The 14,827-nt window shown below is 45.9% G+C and overlaps 1 protein-coding gene across 2 annotated transcripts in view; it reads left to right on the forward strand.

Annotated features, from left to right (window-relative positions):
• ncam2a (neural cell adhesion molecule 2a) overlaps positions 1-14,827 on the forward strand; it is a 1,392,794-nt gene that overhangs the window by 1,257,369 nt on the left and 120,598 nt on the right. For both annotated transcript variants that reach the window (XM_078560368.1, XM_078560369.1), the window contains exon 14: positions 7,862-7,983. In XM_078560368.1, coding sequence (XP_078416494.1) covers positions 7,862-7,983 — 122 coding nt within the window. The remainder of the gene's footprint in view (positions 1-7,861; positions 7,984-14,827) is intronic.

The following is a 14,827-nucleotide window of genomic DNA, read 5'->3' on the forward strand; positions in this document are numbered from 1 at the left end:
CCCATGCCCCCTCATACCACCTCCCCGCCCAACCCCGCAAGCCAGCTTCATAGCCACTCGCCCAGTATCCAGCATGGGCTGACCTCTGGAGCCGTGTGGAGACGAAGAAAAATAAACTTCTAATGACCTATTATGGCTCTCACATGCTCAGTTTGACAGTGAAAAACTCCCATTCATGAAACCCATTCAAAGCTTTCAAATCTGTTCAAAAGTGTTTATGCCTGCCCCATCCATTCATGACTCCCACACATTGGTGGGGGTTTAAGACTTTGCTACAGTGAAAATGGGGTCTGTGTTGAACTCAGCATTAAGTTCTAATGGCCCTGTTGAGTTCAGGTTTTCCACTTGTGTGAGTCATGCCCCACCAACAAAAATTGAATCTGTCGGAAATGGGGGTTGGATGTCCACCTCCCGGTCCTGCCCACCGTTTTCAAATCCAGACTCCATGAAATCTGACTGCTGGGCTATCATCTGAGCTACTATGATTCGGAGCTCTGAACCCCACCTCTGTTCCTGAAAACCCTCACCAACCCTTTGGCTGGGAGGTGGAAAGGCTGGCGAAATGGCATGGGGAAGGCTGGCTGGGGCTGGTACCTCCTGGCCGCTGTGCTGCTTTCCTAGCATCACGAGAGGTAGCAGATGAGCCGTCATCTGAAACCCAAGTGAGCCAATTAAGGTGGGCAGTTAGGGCCTTTTTCTTGCCTTTGCCAGCAGCTGCTGGGTCCACCATCATGTGGGGAGACCAGGAGGTCCACCCTGCCAGCTTCCCAGCAGGTTCAGGGCAGGACCTCCTTTTTGGGCACTCCATGGGTGCCCGCCACCGGTGGCTGTGGTCATCCCTGCAGCAACGGTGCCACCTATAATCACCTCGCCACTGACTAGCCTTAATGGCTCCAGAGTCCACTTACCTGACTCTGAGAGTGCAGGACGATCAATGAGCCCCCATCCTCTAGCTGTAGCCTCATGAATGGCCATCATTAGTGGGAGCACTGCTGAGCTGCCAGCTCTCTGATTGGATGGCATCCTTAATAGGACAAAGGCCCTGACTCAAACCTCTTAGCTGAATGCTGCCAGCTAAATGTGGCCCTGGATCTGATGGCCTGGTGAAGTGGACTCACCCCAGCTTTTAGCCCCAGCCCTGGGGCTCCTGCCACCTCTACAAAATCCAGGCCTTTCTTTCTCAGTCTCTTATTTTCCATTGGATGAAATGGCTGTTTGCCCATAGTGACAGGACATGAATTGGCAATCCGGAGAAATAGGAAATCAAAGCTACTTCTCTCCAACCCTTGCCAATTTGTTCAAAGCCAGCTTGTCTCAGTTAGCACCCCAGCATCTGGGCTCAAGAATTATTGATGAGTCCCTCCCCCAGATTATTGCAGACCAATATTAGTACTGTTTAGTACTGAGTGAGGGCTGCATTGTTGGAGATACTAACCATGCACGAGACTTCAAGGCAAGGCCCTTGCGCTGTATACCTTCAGCAATTGGACTAAGCTATGAGTGAACATTGGAGCAATAGGGTAACTAGGAGAAGGGGCAGAGTGGAAGGCAAGTTGAAAGAAAAACATGTGCTGCCTTTCATGACCACATTGCAAAGCATTTTTCAGTCAATTAAGTATTTTTTAAAAGCATGGTCACTGCTGTAATGTTAGAAACATGGTAGCCAATTTGGCACAGCAAGATCCCATAATGGAACAATGACCAGATCTGTTTTTGTGATGCGGGTGGGGATTTTTTCTTATTCATTCATGGGATGTGGGTGTTGCTTTGTGGAAGGGGTGCCAATCAAGGGGACTACAGGTCACTATAGGGTTCATTGGTTCTAGACAGTGTATTGTGAGTCAAAGGGCATGGTAGTGCCATGGCTTGGCAATGGGGGCATAAGGGGCCAAGGGAATAGGGCCAAAGGGTGGAAGTTTGGCACAGTGTCATGAGGGGCAATGGAGGATGGATAGAAGGATAGAGATTGGCATGGGGGCATGAGGGGCCATAAGGCTGCGTGGAAGGGCAGAACTTGGCATAGGGGCATAAGGGGTGGCAGGGGGTGGTAGAAGGACATAGCTTGGAATAGAGGCATAAGGGACAATGGGGGAGTGGGTGGAATGACAGAGATTGGCATGGGGGTATAAGGGGCAATAAGGGGTGGGTGGTAAGGCAGAGCTTGGCATAGGAGCATAAGGGGCCATAGGGGTTTGGTTGAAGGGCAGAGTTTGGTGTAGGGGCCATGAAAGGCCATGTTGAGGTGGGTGGAAGGGCAGAGCTTGGCATAGGGGTCGTAAAGGACAATGGAGGTGGGTGAAAGGGCAGAGCTTGGCATATGGGATGTGAGGGGCCATGGAGGTTCGTGGGGGACATGAGGTGGCATGGACGGGCCATGGGGAGTGTTTGAAGGGTGAGGGAATGTGAGGGGTGAGGACTGGAGTGCCTTTATGTTTTCATTTTAATTGGGGTGAAGTCCCACAACACCAAGGCGTGCCTTTTAATCAGCCTGCCTCTGTGCTCGGCAGCCCCTGTGGCTGCCTCCAAGCTTTCTCCTGGGTCAGCTGGCCCCACTCCACACCACACCTGCCCCTGGCAATGAAGATCCCACCTTTGTGGACACGTTCCCCCGAGGTGAGTGGGCTGAGTCGGGATTTTGCCAACTCCCGCTACCTGCCTCGAGGATGAAAATCCAGACTTCAGTACCTGGGCGCCACCGATGTATCAAACCAGAAGTAGACTGAGCTGCTCACCCCTGTCCCGAATTTACTAGGATGTAATCTGAGAGAAGAGAGTGAGGGCTCTAGAATCGGCTGCCCCTCAGTTCGAGGAAAATGTCTACTCAGAGTCACGAGTCTCTGTCATCGGTCTTCATGTGACTGAACAGGCCAGTTCTCGACCCACAGAGCTTTGAGCTCATGGGCAGGAGGTCCCACTGAGGTAGTCGGATCCGGAGTGAAGGATTTGCTTCCTTTCCTTTCTTCCTCTGCTGCTGCTCTGCCTCATCATTAAGATGTTGTGGCTCAAAGCGTAATGCAGCTTGACGTACAAGTTTGTCACCATTTTGAATGATGGGTAGCAAGCTGTTCCCAGTCACTAATGTCAATGCTGCTGTGCTTCAAGGAGAGCTTCAGAGTGTCTTTGAAGTATTTTTTTTGTCGGGTGGCCATTTGAGATTTGACGAAACAGGGCATGTCAGGGAGGATGCTTTTCAGCCATCCGGACACAATACACCGAAGTTGATTTTGTAGAAGTTGTGCCTGAATGCTTGCGGATTCAAAAAAGGCACCAGCATTCGTTTGACGGTTCTCCCATTAAACCTGGTGGATGCAGCAGAGACACTGCTGAAGCAATTTCTCCAGTGCTCTTACGTATTGCTGGTACATAGCCCAGGTCTCACTGTAGTACAGGAGTATGGTGACAACTGTACATTACAACTTCTGTTGGCTTGCAGATGTCTTAGTTGTCAAACATTTGTGGCTGTAGTTTGTAGAAAGCTGAGCTAGCGTAGCTGATCTGGTGTTGGATCTCCTTGTCAATGGTGGCCTTTTGAGAGAGGCGTCTGCCAAGGTATGGGAAGTGCTCGACTTATTCCGGAGTCTCTCCTTCAACATATATGAGAGGTGGAATATTTGGCTGACTAGGTGTGGGTTGATATATGAGTTTTGTTTTGGCAACATATGAAGGAGCTGTAGACCAGGCCTTTGTCCTGGCCTGTTGTGTGGTACTTACATTAACTTGGTTAAGTTCCCCATGGCTCAGTAGCGCTCTCGCCTCTGCAGCAGCAAGTTTGGGTTCAAGCCACATTCCAAAGATTGGAGCACGAAATCTAAGCTGGCACTCAGTGTAGTACTCAGGGGGTGCTGCACTGTCAGAGATGCACCTTTCAGATGAGATATTTAATCAAGGGACCCATTTTCACTTTCAGGAGAATGTAAAAATCCATTTTACTATTTCACGGAAGATCAGGGGAATTGTCCCCGGTGTCTTGCGTAATACTTATCCATGAACCAACAGGTAAACTGGTCATTATTACATTGACGTTTGTGGGACCACAAATTGATTGCCCCATTTCCTGCATTACAACAGTGACTACGCTCCAAAAGTAATCCATTGGCTGTAAAACATTTTGGGACAACAACAGCAACTTGCGTTTATATTGCACCTTTTTAAACTAAAATGCCCCAATGTGCTTCACAAGAGTGATTATAGGAAAAATTGGCACTGGGCTATATAAGGAAGTATAAGGGCAGGTGATCAAACAGTAGGTCAAGGAGGTAGCTTTCAAGGAGTGTCTCAAAGGAGAAGAGAAATGTAGAGAGGCAGAGATGATTTAGGACTAGAATTTCAGAGGTTAAGGCCTAAGCAGCTGAAAGCATGGAAAGGTAGAACAAAGATAGGCAGAGATTTACACAAGATGAGAATTGGAGGAATGCAAATATCCCAGAGGGTTGTAGGGAGAGAGGAGGTTATAGAGACAGGGAGGGGTGAGGACGTGGAGGAGTTGGAATGAAGGACGAGAATTTGAAATCGAAACATTGCCAGACTCACGGCCAATGTAGATGACTGAGAACAGGGCTGATGGCTGAATGGACACAGTGCAATTTCTGATAGGGGCAGCAGAGTTTTCAATGAACTCATGGTGGTACAGGGTGTGAGATGTGAGGCCAGCCAGGAGTACATTGGAATAGTCACATCTAGAAGTAAAAAAAAAGCATGGACGATGGTTCCAACAGTGGATGAGCTGAAGTGGGGGGAGGTGGGGGAGGAGAGGATGTTAAGGAGGTGGAAGTTGGCAGTGTTGGCCTTGGAGAGGATACGGGGTCAGCAGCTCAGTTCAATGTGAAATGAGGTTGCGGGCAAACAGTTGGGATGAAATCAGCTGACAGGGAATGTAGTCTGTGGCAGAGACTGGAGGCAATGGCTTCAGTCATCTCAATGTTTAATTGGAGGAAATTTCAGCACTGGATGTCAGATGAGCAGTATAGCAGATCAGAAGAAGTGGAGGTTCCAAGAGAGGCGATGGTAAGGCAAAGCTTGGTGCTATCTGTATACATGTGGAAACTGTTTTCCGATGATGTCACCGAGGGGCAGCATGTAGGTGTGAAATAAGAGGGGACCAAGGATAGAAACTTAAGAGGTAACAGTGTGGGTGCGGGAAGAAAGAGATTCTTTGGCTTTGACAAGAACATCCTGAAGTTGTTTAAAAGAGCTGCATAATGCAAGTTCCTCTCCTTCCTTTAGAAGCTCCCTACCAGAACCTTTCCTCTCTCTTTGCCTTGGTGCCATCTTGTATAGTGTTTGTTTGTATATTGAGCCAATGAGTAGAGGCCACGGCCTGTCTTTCTCTCTCTCTCTTTGGCTGGTATTGACTTTAGAGCTGACATTATACCGTAACATTTGCCCTCCTCTGAATGCAGAGAGACCTGGTAGTGACACGTGACTATGTGCCTTGCTTCTCACTCAGTTGCTGTGAGTGCGGGCACGCATCTTATTAAACCCTGGTTGTCAAAAATACACCATTACTGCCAAAATAATCAATCACAACAATTCTATTTTTGCATTCTGCTGTTCATGTGATGAAATTATATGGATCTAACAAACCTGGAGTCAGTTCAATGTTAATGAGCGTATACTCCATTGCCAAAATAATGGTCTGCTGGGATCAGGCCCGTTATCAACTACAGATAAAAGCCGTCAATTTGTAAATCATTGTATCACAGCTCATTGAATTGTTCATTGTTCAATGCTTCAACCTGAATAGAAAACAATAGGAAAAAAATCAGAAATATACACTTTACGCAAAGTAGATTTGTTTACTGAAAGGTGCTGCTGCATTGGGATGTTATTTGGCAGTAAATCAATGGGTGTTTAGTGCATTGCACAATAAAATGTAGCTGTATCTGATGGGAATTAATGGGAAGGGGCTTGGTCCACTTAATTCAAAAACTTGGGCAATATTGGGCCAGGTTTTGGGCAATGGTGGGGCAGGGGAGGGCTGATGGTGAACTGTCAGCCTTTGCCCTCAATATCCCTCTGATGCTGACTGCTGCTTCAGGACTTCAGGCATTCACAGGTTAGCCCGAGAATCCTGAAATTGTGGTCTGTCACTCAGGGCTCCAACACAGCCCGAGCAATGGCTCCTCCCACTGGCGTCAGTGAGACCTTCAACTTAAACAGAATTACCTGGAAAAACTCAGCAGGTCTGGCAGCATCGTTTCCTGCTCCCACATAGCCATTAGAAACCCCTTAAAATCTTCCAACATGTTGAATCAAGTGTAATTGGGGTTTTAAAGTGATATTTGTAATAACTATTGCTGAAAAACAGAACTAGCCCTGAAAAGTGATTTAGCATTTGTGGAATGCTGTTAAACACCTCCATTATGATAAATTAGTAGATTTATTAATCAATTTTTGAATAAGCATTTTTAAATACTTTTTTTTAGCATATTTCTGCCTCTACCTTCACCCAATGTGTATGTCCAATCTTAATTTGATTTATGTAAAAATTTTTGAAGTGTTTTTTTTAGTGTTTTTCCTTCCCTGGTTAGCTGCCTGTGAGAATTCTTTATTGTGATTAGGGAGCTGCTTGGAAAGCTTGGTGACATCACTGCAGCTTCATGGTGGGAATCTCCAGTAAATAATACTGCAATCAGTTGCGATACCACCGCACAGCAATATCAATGAAAATCTGGCCAGGGCTCACTAGATCTCTCAACAAGGCTTGCTTTGAGGTCAGTGACTGCTGACTGCAAACATCAAGCCATTATTCTTTGGGATAGAATTGGAAGGGTTTGATCCAGTGGAATTTGCACAATGGGAGTGAATTGGAAAGGATTTGGTCTGTTGGAATCTGTGCAATGGAAATGAATGGTTTATACATGGGGAGTGAATAGGGAAAGATCATTGACCTGAACTTTTTCCCTCTCCACAGACGCTGCCTGATCTGTTGAGCATTTTCAGTATTTTCTGTTTTTATTTCAGATTTCCAGCATCTGCAGTATTTTGCTCTTGCATAGGGAGGGTTTGGTCCATTTGAGTCTATCTAATGGTCTTTAAATGAGTGGCGTTTTTTGTCAATTTGCACTCTATACAGTGCAATTTGAATGAGAAGTGGTTTGGCCCATTACAATTTTATATAAAGAATTGATGGTTAGAGATTGAGTCCTATTGAACCTAGACTGTGAAAGTGAAGGAGATGTAGCAATGCCCCAGTGAAAGTTTATATTAAAACTCTCCGTCCTACTAAAATCCAGATGTCATGTCGAGACTCAGAATTATGCAAAGAATCATAGCTGAAAAACCTGCATTCTATCATTCGGTGGCAGAATGTGCTGGAGGTATAAACAATGAATAGTTCAAAACCTAAGCTATTCCGCTATAAGAGATCATTTGGTAATGATCTTTCCTCTATCATAGTGCATTAGCTAAACCCTGTTGATTTCACCATCCCTTTGTGCTAATCAGTGCAAACCCATTTCATACTGATATGCAATATGACAGTTTGTTTGGAGGACATTGGTCCCCTACAACAGGGGCTGTTTGTGATGCAACAATGTTTTTCCCTGACATCGCTAGTGTTACTTCTAACTTGTTGACACCTACAGAACCTCTTACAACAGGAAATTTGGAAAAGAAGCCACATCTCGAGTGGAAGTTGAAGGTGCCCATAGGAGTTGACAGTCATTCCTAAAATAAAAGATGTCAAATTGTATTGATTGTTTGTGATCACAAGGCCTCTGAGTGTCATTTTTAAAAAAAATCATGCTCAGGCACAATTTATTTACAATCTCAGTGTAACATGAATATACAGAGAGCTCCTGAAGGTCTTCTCTGTGGTCCATCTCCTAATTAAAATTCTTGTCTCTTTATCAATTCGCAGAAGAGCCCAGTCCCCCTACAGTCCAGGGGCACAGCGGCAATGGCAAGAACTATAAGCTGGTTGTGACGAAGCAAGATGATGGAGGATCACCCATCCTGAAATATGTGCTCAAATATAGAACCGTGAGTATCCTGATATGCCACTGCTTAACAACAAGGGAATTGGAACTATGAGTTAAGTAAGCACTTTGATGATATTCAATTTTTATATCTTCTAGATAAGTGACTTGTGTTAACTTGTGAATTAATGTGTTATTTAAAACAGCAGACGGGTAAGTTTCAGTACAACTTATACCCAAGGTAACTGGTTCTACATAAAAGAGGATGTTACGTTCGATTTTCAGGCATGGGGGTGCATTCAGTGATTTGTGACAATGAGACCCAAGCCCACGTCCCACCATGGTGCATCCCAGAGGTGTTGGGATCCTTAGACTCCCTTTGAGGGTGTGATTTTTAAGACCAGTGCGCTCCCAGTTCCAACCCCACCAACAATTGGAAATCCAACTTCGTGTTATCTGGATGTGGCATTGAAAATACGTGGCCGTGAAATTTATTTGCGTAACGCCGCTCCTGGTTTCTTTATTCCCTGGGGGCAGACACTGTTCGAGCCACTAGCTGTGTGACCATAGAATCATAGAAAGTTTATGGCACAGAAAGAGGCCACTTGGCCCATCGTACCTGCGCCCGCTAAAGAACGAGCTACCTGGCCTAACCCTACTTCCCAGCATTTGGTTTGTGGCTCTGCAGGTTATGGCACTTCAGGTGCATATTCAGACACCTTTTAATGAGTTGAGGATCTTTGCCTCTTCTACCCTATCAGGCAGTGAGTTCTAAACCTCCACAACCCTCTGGGTGAAAAAAACGTTTCCGCATCTCCACTCTAATCCTTTTATGAATCACTTTAAATCTATGGTCCCTTAGCCACTGACCTCTCTGCTAAAGTAAATACGCCCTTCCCATCCACTCTATCCAGGCCCCTCACAATTCTCCCAATCAATCAAATCTCCCCTCAATCAAATCTCCCCTCAGCCTTCTCTGTTCCAAGGAGAACAGCCCCAGCCTATTCAATCTCTCCTCATATCTGCAATTTTCCAGTCCTGGCAACATCCTCAAAAATCTTTTTTTTTTATTCACTCACGGGATTTGGGCTTCGCTGGCTGGGCCAGCATTTATTGCCCATTCCTAATTGCCTTTGAGAAGGTGGTGGTGAGCTGCCTTCTTCAATCACTGCAGCCCATGTGGTGTAGGTACATCCACAGCGCTATTACGAAGGGAGTTTCAGGATTTTGACCCAGTGACAGTGAAGGAACGGTGATATATTTCCAAGTCAGGATGGTGAGTGACTTGGAGGGGAACTTCCAGCTGGTGGTGCTCCCATCTACCTGCTGCCCTTATCCTTCTAGATGGTAGTGGTCATGGGTTTGGAAGGTGCTGTCTTAGGAGCCTTGGTGAATTCCTGCAGTGCATCTTGTAGATGGTACACACTGCTGCTACTGTGCTTTGGTGGTGGAGGGAGTGAATGTTTGTGAACATGGTGCCAATCAAGTGGGTTGCTTTGTCCTGGATGGTGTCCAGCTTCTTGAGTGTTGTGGGAGCTGCACTCACCCAGGCACCCTTTCTAATGCAATAACATCCTTTCTGTAATGAGATGGCTAGAACTGCACACAGTGCTCAAGTTGTGGTCCAACTAATGTTATATATAGTTCCAGCATAACCTCCCTGCTCTTATATTCTATGCGTTGGCTCTTACATTAAAGGATTCCAGAGGCTTTCTTAACCACCTTATCAACCTGTCATACTACCTTCAGGGATCCGTGGGCATTCAGTTCAAGGTCTCTCACGTCCTTTACACTTCTCAGTATCCTCCCATTTATTGTGTATTCCCTTGCCTTGTTTGACCTCCTCAAATGCATCAACTCTCTCTTCTCCTGGTTGAATTCCATTTGCCACTTTTCTGCCCAACTGATCAGTTCATTTATCTCTTGTTGCTTTTTACAGCTATCCTCCTCGTCATCAACCACACGGCCAACTTCTGTGTCTTCTGTAAAACTCTTGATCATTCCCCCTATACTTACATCCAAATCATTAATATATAACATAAAAAGCAGGGTACCTAGTACTGAGCCCTGCAGAAGCCCAGTAGAAACAGCCTTGCTGTCGCAAAAGCACCCATCAACAGTTAACCTTTGTTTCCTGCCACTGAGCCAATTTTGTATCCAGCTTGCTACATTCCTTTGAATCCCATGGGCTGTAATTTTCTTTAAGCAGTCTGTCATGTGGGACCTTGTCAAAAGCCTTGCTAAAATCCATGTACACCACATCAACTGCACTACCCTCATCAATCCTCCTTGTAACTTCCCCAAAAAATTCAATCAAATTAGTCAGACACAACCTTCGCTTAACCAATCAATGCTGACTGTCCTTGATTAATCCATGCCTTTCTAAGTGACAGTTTATCCTATCTCTCAGGATTGACTCCAATAACTTGCCCACCACCAAGGTCAGGCTGACTGGCCTGTAATTATTCGGGCAGTCCCTTGCTCCCTTTTTAAACAATGGTACAACGTGAGGAGACTGACAGCACCTCACCTGTATCCATTGAGGAAAATTATGGTCAGACCTTCCATAATTTCCTCCCTGGATCCTTTTAACAGCCTGGGATACATTTCATCTGGCCCTGGTGATTTATCTATTTTCAATGATGCTAATCACCTTAACACTTCCTCTCTCCCTATCACATCCAATACTTCACACTCCTCCTCCTTAACTAAAATGCCTTTATTTTCCCCAGTTTTCTGAAGACAGACGCAAAATATTCATTAAGAACCATACCAATATCCTCCGCCTCCACACTTGGGTTACCTTTTTGGTCTTTTATGGACCCTACTCTTTCCTTAGTTATCCTCTTACTCTTAATGCATTGCTAAAACATTTTTGGGTTCTCCTTGATTTTGCTTGCCAATATACTTGCATGCGCTTTCTTTGCTCTCCTAATTATTTCCTTTTTGATTTTGCCCCTCCACTTTCTATAGTACTTGCGGCTTTCAGTAGTGTTGAGTCCTTGGTGTCTGGCATAAGCTTTCCTTGTCTGCCTTATCTTACCCTGTAAGCTCCTTGACACCCAGAAGGCTCTAGATTTGGCCATCCCACCCTTTCTCTTTGTGGGAACCTGTTTACTCTGAACCCCTTGAATCTGCCCTTTGAATGCCTCCCACTGCTCTGACACTGATTCACTTTCAAGTAGCTGTTTCCAGTCCACTTTTGCTAAATCGCTCCTCAGTTTAGTAAAATTGGCCTTGCTCCAAGTTAGAACTTTAACTCCTGTTCTACCTTTTTTCCTTCTCCATAATTATATTAAAACTAATTAAATTATGATCACTACCACCAAAATGCTCTCACAGTGTCACTCCTTCCACATGCCCAGCTTCATTTCCTAAAACTAAGTCCAGAACTGCACCCTCCCTTTTTGAACTTGCTACACGCTGGCCAAAAGAGTTCTCCTGAATGCACCTTAAGAATTCTGTTCCTTCCAATCCTTTCACACTAAATCTATTCCAGTTAATATTGGGGTAGTAAAAATCCCCTACAATTACTGCCCTACTATTTTTGCACTTCTCAGAGATTTGTCTACCTATTTTTTCTTCCATCCCCCTCTGACTGCTTGGGGGCCTATAGTACACTCCCAGTAGTGTGACTGCCCCCTTTTTCATTCCTAAACTCAATCCGTATGGCCTCAATTTGAGGATCTTTTAAACATATCATCCCCCACCACAGTTGTAATTGCTCCTCTAAGCAAAATTGCCAACCCCACCTCCTCCCCCATCGTTTCTGAAAACCTGTAATTAGGAATAAGGGGGTCAAAGGTTATCGGGGTAGGCAAAATGTGGTGTTGAGGCCACAATTAGATCAGCCACAATCTTATTGAATGGCAGAGCAGGCTCGAGGGGCTGAATGACCTACTCCTGCTCTTAATGTGCATGATCGTATGAATGTTGAGCTGCCATTCCTATCCCTCTTTAAGCCATGTATCTGTTATAGCTCTGACAACATACTGCCACATTTCTCTCTGTGCCGTCAGCTCATCTGCTTTATTTGCTAAACTCCTTGTATGGAAGTATGTACCCTTGAGCATTGCCAAACTCTCCTTTTTTTTATTTTCTACCTTCTGTTTCCAAACTCACTCGCTGATTTTCTGCCTTCCATTATCACTTCTGATTTTGCTCCACCTGAGTCTACCCTCAAGTTTCTGTCCCCACTGCCAAACTAGTTTAAACCTTCCCCAACAGCACCAGCAAGGATATTGGTCCCAGCCCCATTGAGGTGCAAACCGTCTGCCTTGTACAGGTCCCACCTTCCCAAAGCTGGTCCTAATGTGCGGTGATATCCTAACTGATATGGAGGCACACAGTTGTGTTCCCTGTGTGCACCCGAACACATGGAAACAGTGCTACTCTGAATTCACACAGCCCAACTGGCTGCTGTGATGGCTGGATACCAAAATTGGATGACATAGATCTTGGCAACATCTGCGTTGTCCACTGTTATTTAAAAAAAGAAGCATGAAACACCCAGATGGGCTTTGCAGTCACAGTATTTAAAGGACCAGGCACATTGATTGCAGAATTGTCAACCTTACAGAACGTTTTTCTATTGGAAAGTGTCTGAAAGTAGCCTGCGGTGTTTTTGAAGGTGTTTTGGTGCATGTCCTTTAGAGAAGGAAATCTGCCATCCTTACCTGGTCTGGCCTACATGTGACTCCAAACCTATAGCAATGTGGTTGACGCTTAAATGCCCTCTAAACAAGGGAATTTAGGGATGGGCAATAAATGCTGGTGTAGCCAGCGATGCCCACATCCCAGGAATGAATTTTTTAAAAATTTACCAGAGTATGTTGCCCCATCCTCACCAGGGATGGCAGAAGACTAGGTGACCTGTTCATACAAAAACCACAACAGATATGGAGGCAGCAGTGGCAGTGCCCCTTGGCCTGCAGCACATTGGGGAGGTGGAGCAGAGACTGCGGAGACATGCCCTCTGCCAAATTGGAGCGGGACTCCTTCATACTTCTGGGCAGTAACAGGAGGCTGTGTGGCAGGCCAGCCAATGCACCCAGCATCTCCATGTCCATGCCCGTTCAGCATCCTCCAGGGTGCTGCCCCATCCAGGTCCTCATCTCAATCCTCCACAGTGGAACTCATCTTCCACCTCATCCTCCAGTGGGGCACACAAATCATTCTTTATTCCTGGACTGGCTGCAGCTCACTCATGCCCAGTGAATCACCACATGCTGATTCCAACTCTCTGCTAGCCTCCAAGGTATGTGCAGTGCCAGTATCTGAGCTGGTGGTTATGAGTGTCAGATCAAGTGACAGGACCTCTTCATCAATGCTGTGCTGTTGCTCTCTCTCTTCCTCCTTGGGTTGCTGCAGAGGGTTGGTAGCAATTCTTGGATGTTTCAAAGCAAGAACTCAGAAGGGGAGGGTTATTGTAAATGGGTGTGGGTTGGGAAGCAAGAGATCTATGGTCACCCCATCAGCGGCTTGCTCATCATACCAGGGGGTTGAGGGTGAGCTGGGAGTTGAGAAGGGGAATAAGGCAGGAAGATGTTATCATCCTTAATGTTCTCAGTGAAATCAAATGCCACATCCTTCCTGCCTTATTCCCCTTCTCAACTCCCAGCTCACCCTCAACCCCCTGGTATGATGAGCAAGCCGCTGATGGGGTGACCATAGATCTCTTGCTTCCCAACCCACCCCATCACAGATAGCCCGATGATATGGAGAACCATCTCTCCAAGAGGTGGGTGTGACGCTGGCAGCATTGGAAGGTGTGTGAGGATGAGGTGGAGTATCTGGATGCTAAGCAGGAGTCCTGAGTGCCAGGGAGTAGTGCTCGCTGGGTGATGGGGGCTGTGATGCATTGGTGATGTAGGACATGTCATGTGAAGACTCATTCTTCCTGGCCAATGACCTTGACCACCCACAAGAGGTCATTAGACTTCCTGTGGCACTACTGTCCAGTCCTCAGGCTCAAACTCCCAGAATTGACATTCCTGGCCACCCCTTTCTGAGGCTGGTCTTTGAGGGTCTCCTCACCCAATATGGAACCCAAGGTGATAGCATGACATCATGCAGATGAAATGGGTAGAACATTGTGTGTTTAACCCACCTCAATCTGAACAGGCACGGGCACGCTCAGAGTTATGGCCTCTGAATGTGGTTCAGGTATGTACTAAACATCCCATGCCATTATTCAAAGCAGAGCAGCCAGTTCCCCTGGTGTCTTACACAACAATCCTCTCTCAAACAACACTAAAATTAGATTCACTGCTCACTTACCTCAATGCTGCTTGTGAGGTCTTGCTATGACTAAAATGTTGCCACATAATAACATTGACTTCACTTCCAAGTAATTCAATGTATGTGAAATGTTTTTCCACATTTCTGAGAGATGTGATAAAATGCTCTATAAATGAAATTTCTCACTCCTGTCGGAGGCTTTCCTATTTCCCAGCTCTACTTGATCTAAAGTTGGTTGATTAACTTTACATAACCTAAGGTAAATAACAGTCAAGCCATTTCCCCTCTGGATGACAGAGGAGGTTCATTAAGTAACTCCATACTGCATTTAGAACACTTGACTTTCCCTCACATCCTCACACACACACCACACACACACACACACACGCCAACACACACACACCCTTCCTCCATGTAGTACATCTTGATGTCAGCCTTATTCTTACTCCTTATAATCCCAAGCTTGTGCCTCACTTGTCCCATTGCCATGGTGCATCTGAAAGCGTTATTCTAAATTTGGAACCTCCCTTCCCTACAGCACTGTGGGTGTACATAAACCACGTGGACTGCAGCGGTTCAAGATGGCAGCTCACCACCACCTTAGCAAGGGCTGTATGGGATGGGCAATAAATACTGGCCTTGCCAGCGATGCTGACATGCTGTGAAAG

The sequence above is a fragment of the Cetorhinus maximus genome, chromosome 16, assembly GCF_964194155.1.
Source record: "Cetorhinus maximus chromosome 16, sCetMax3.hap1.1, whole genome shotgun sequence".
Lineage (NCBI taxonomy): Eukaryota > Metazoa > Chordata > Chondrichthyes > Lamniformes > Cetorhinidae > Cetorhinus > Cetorhinus maximus.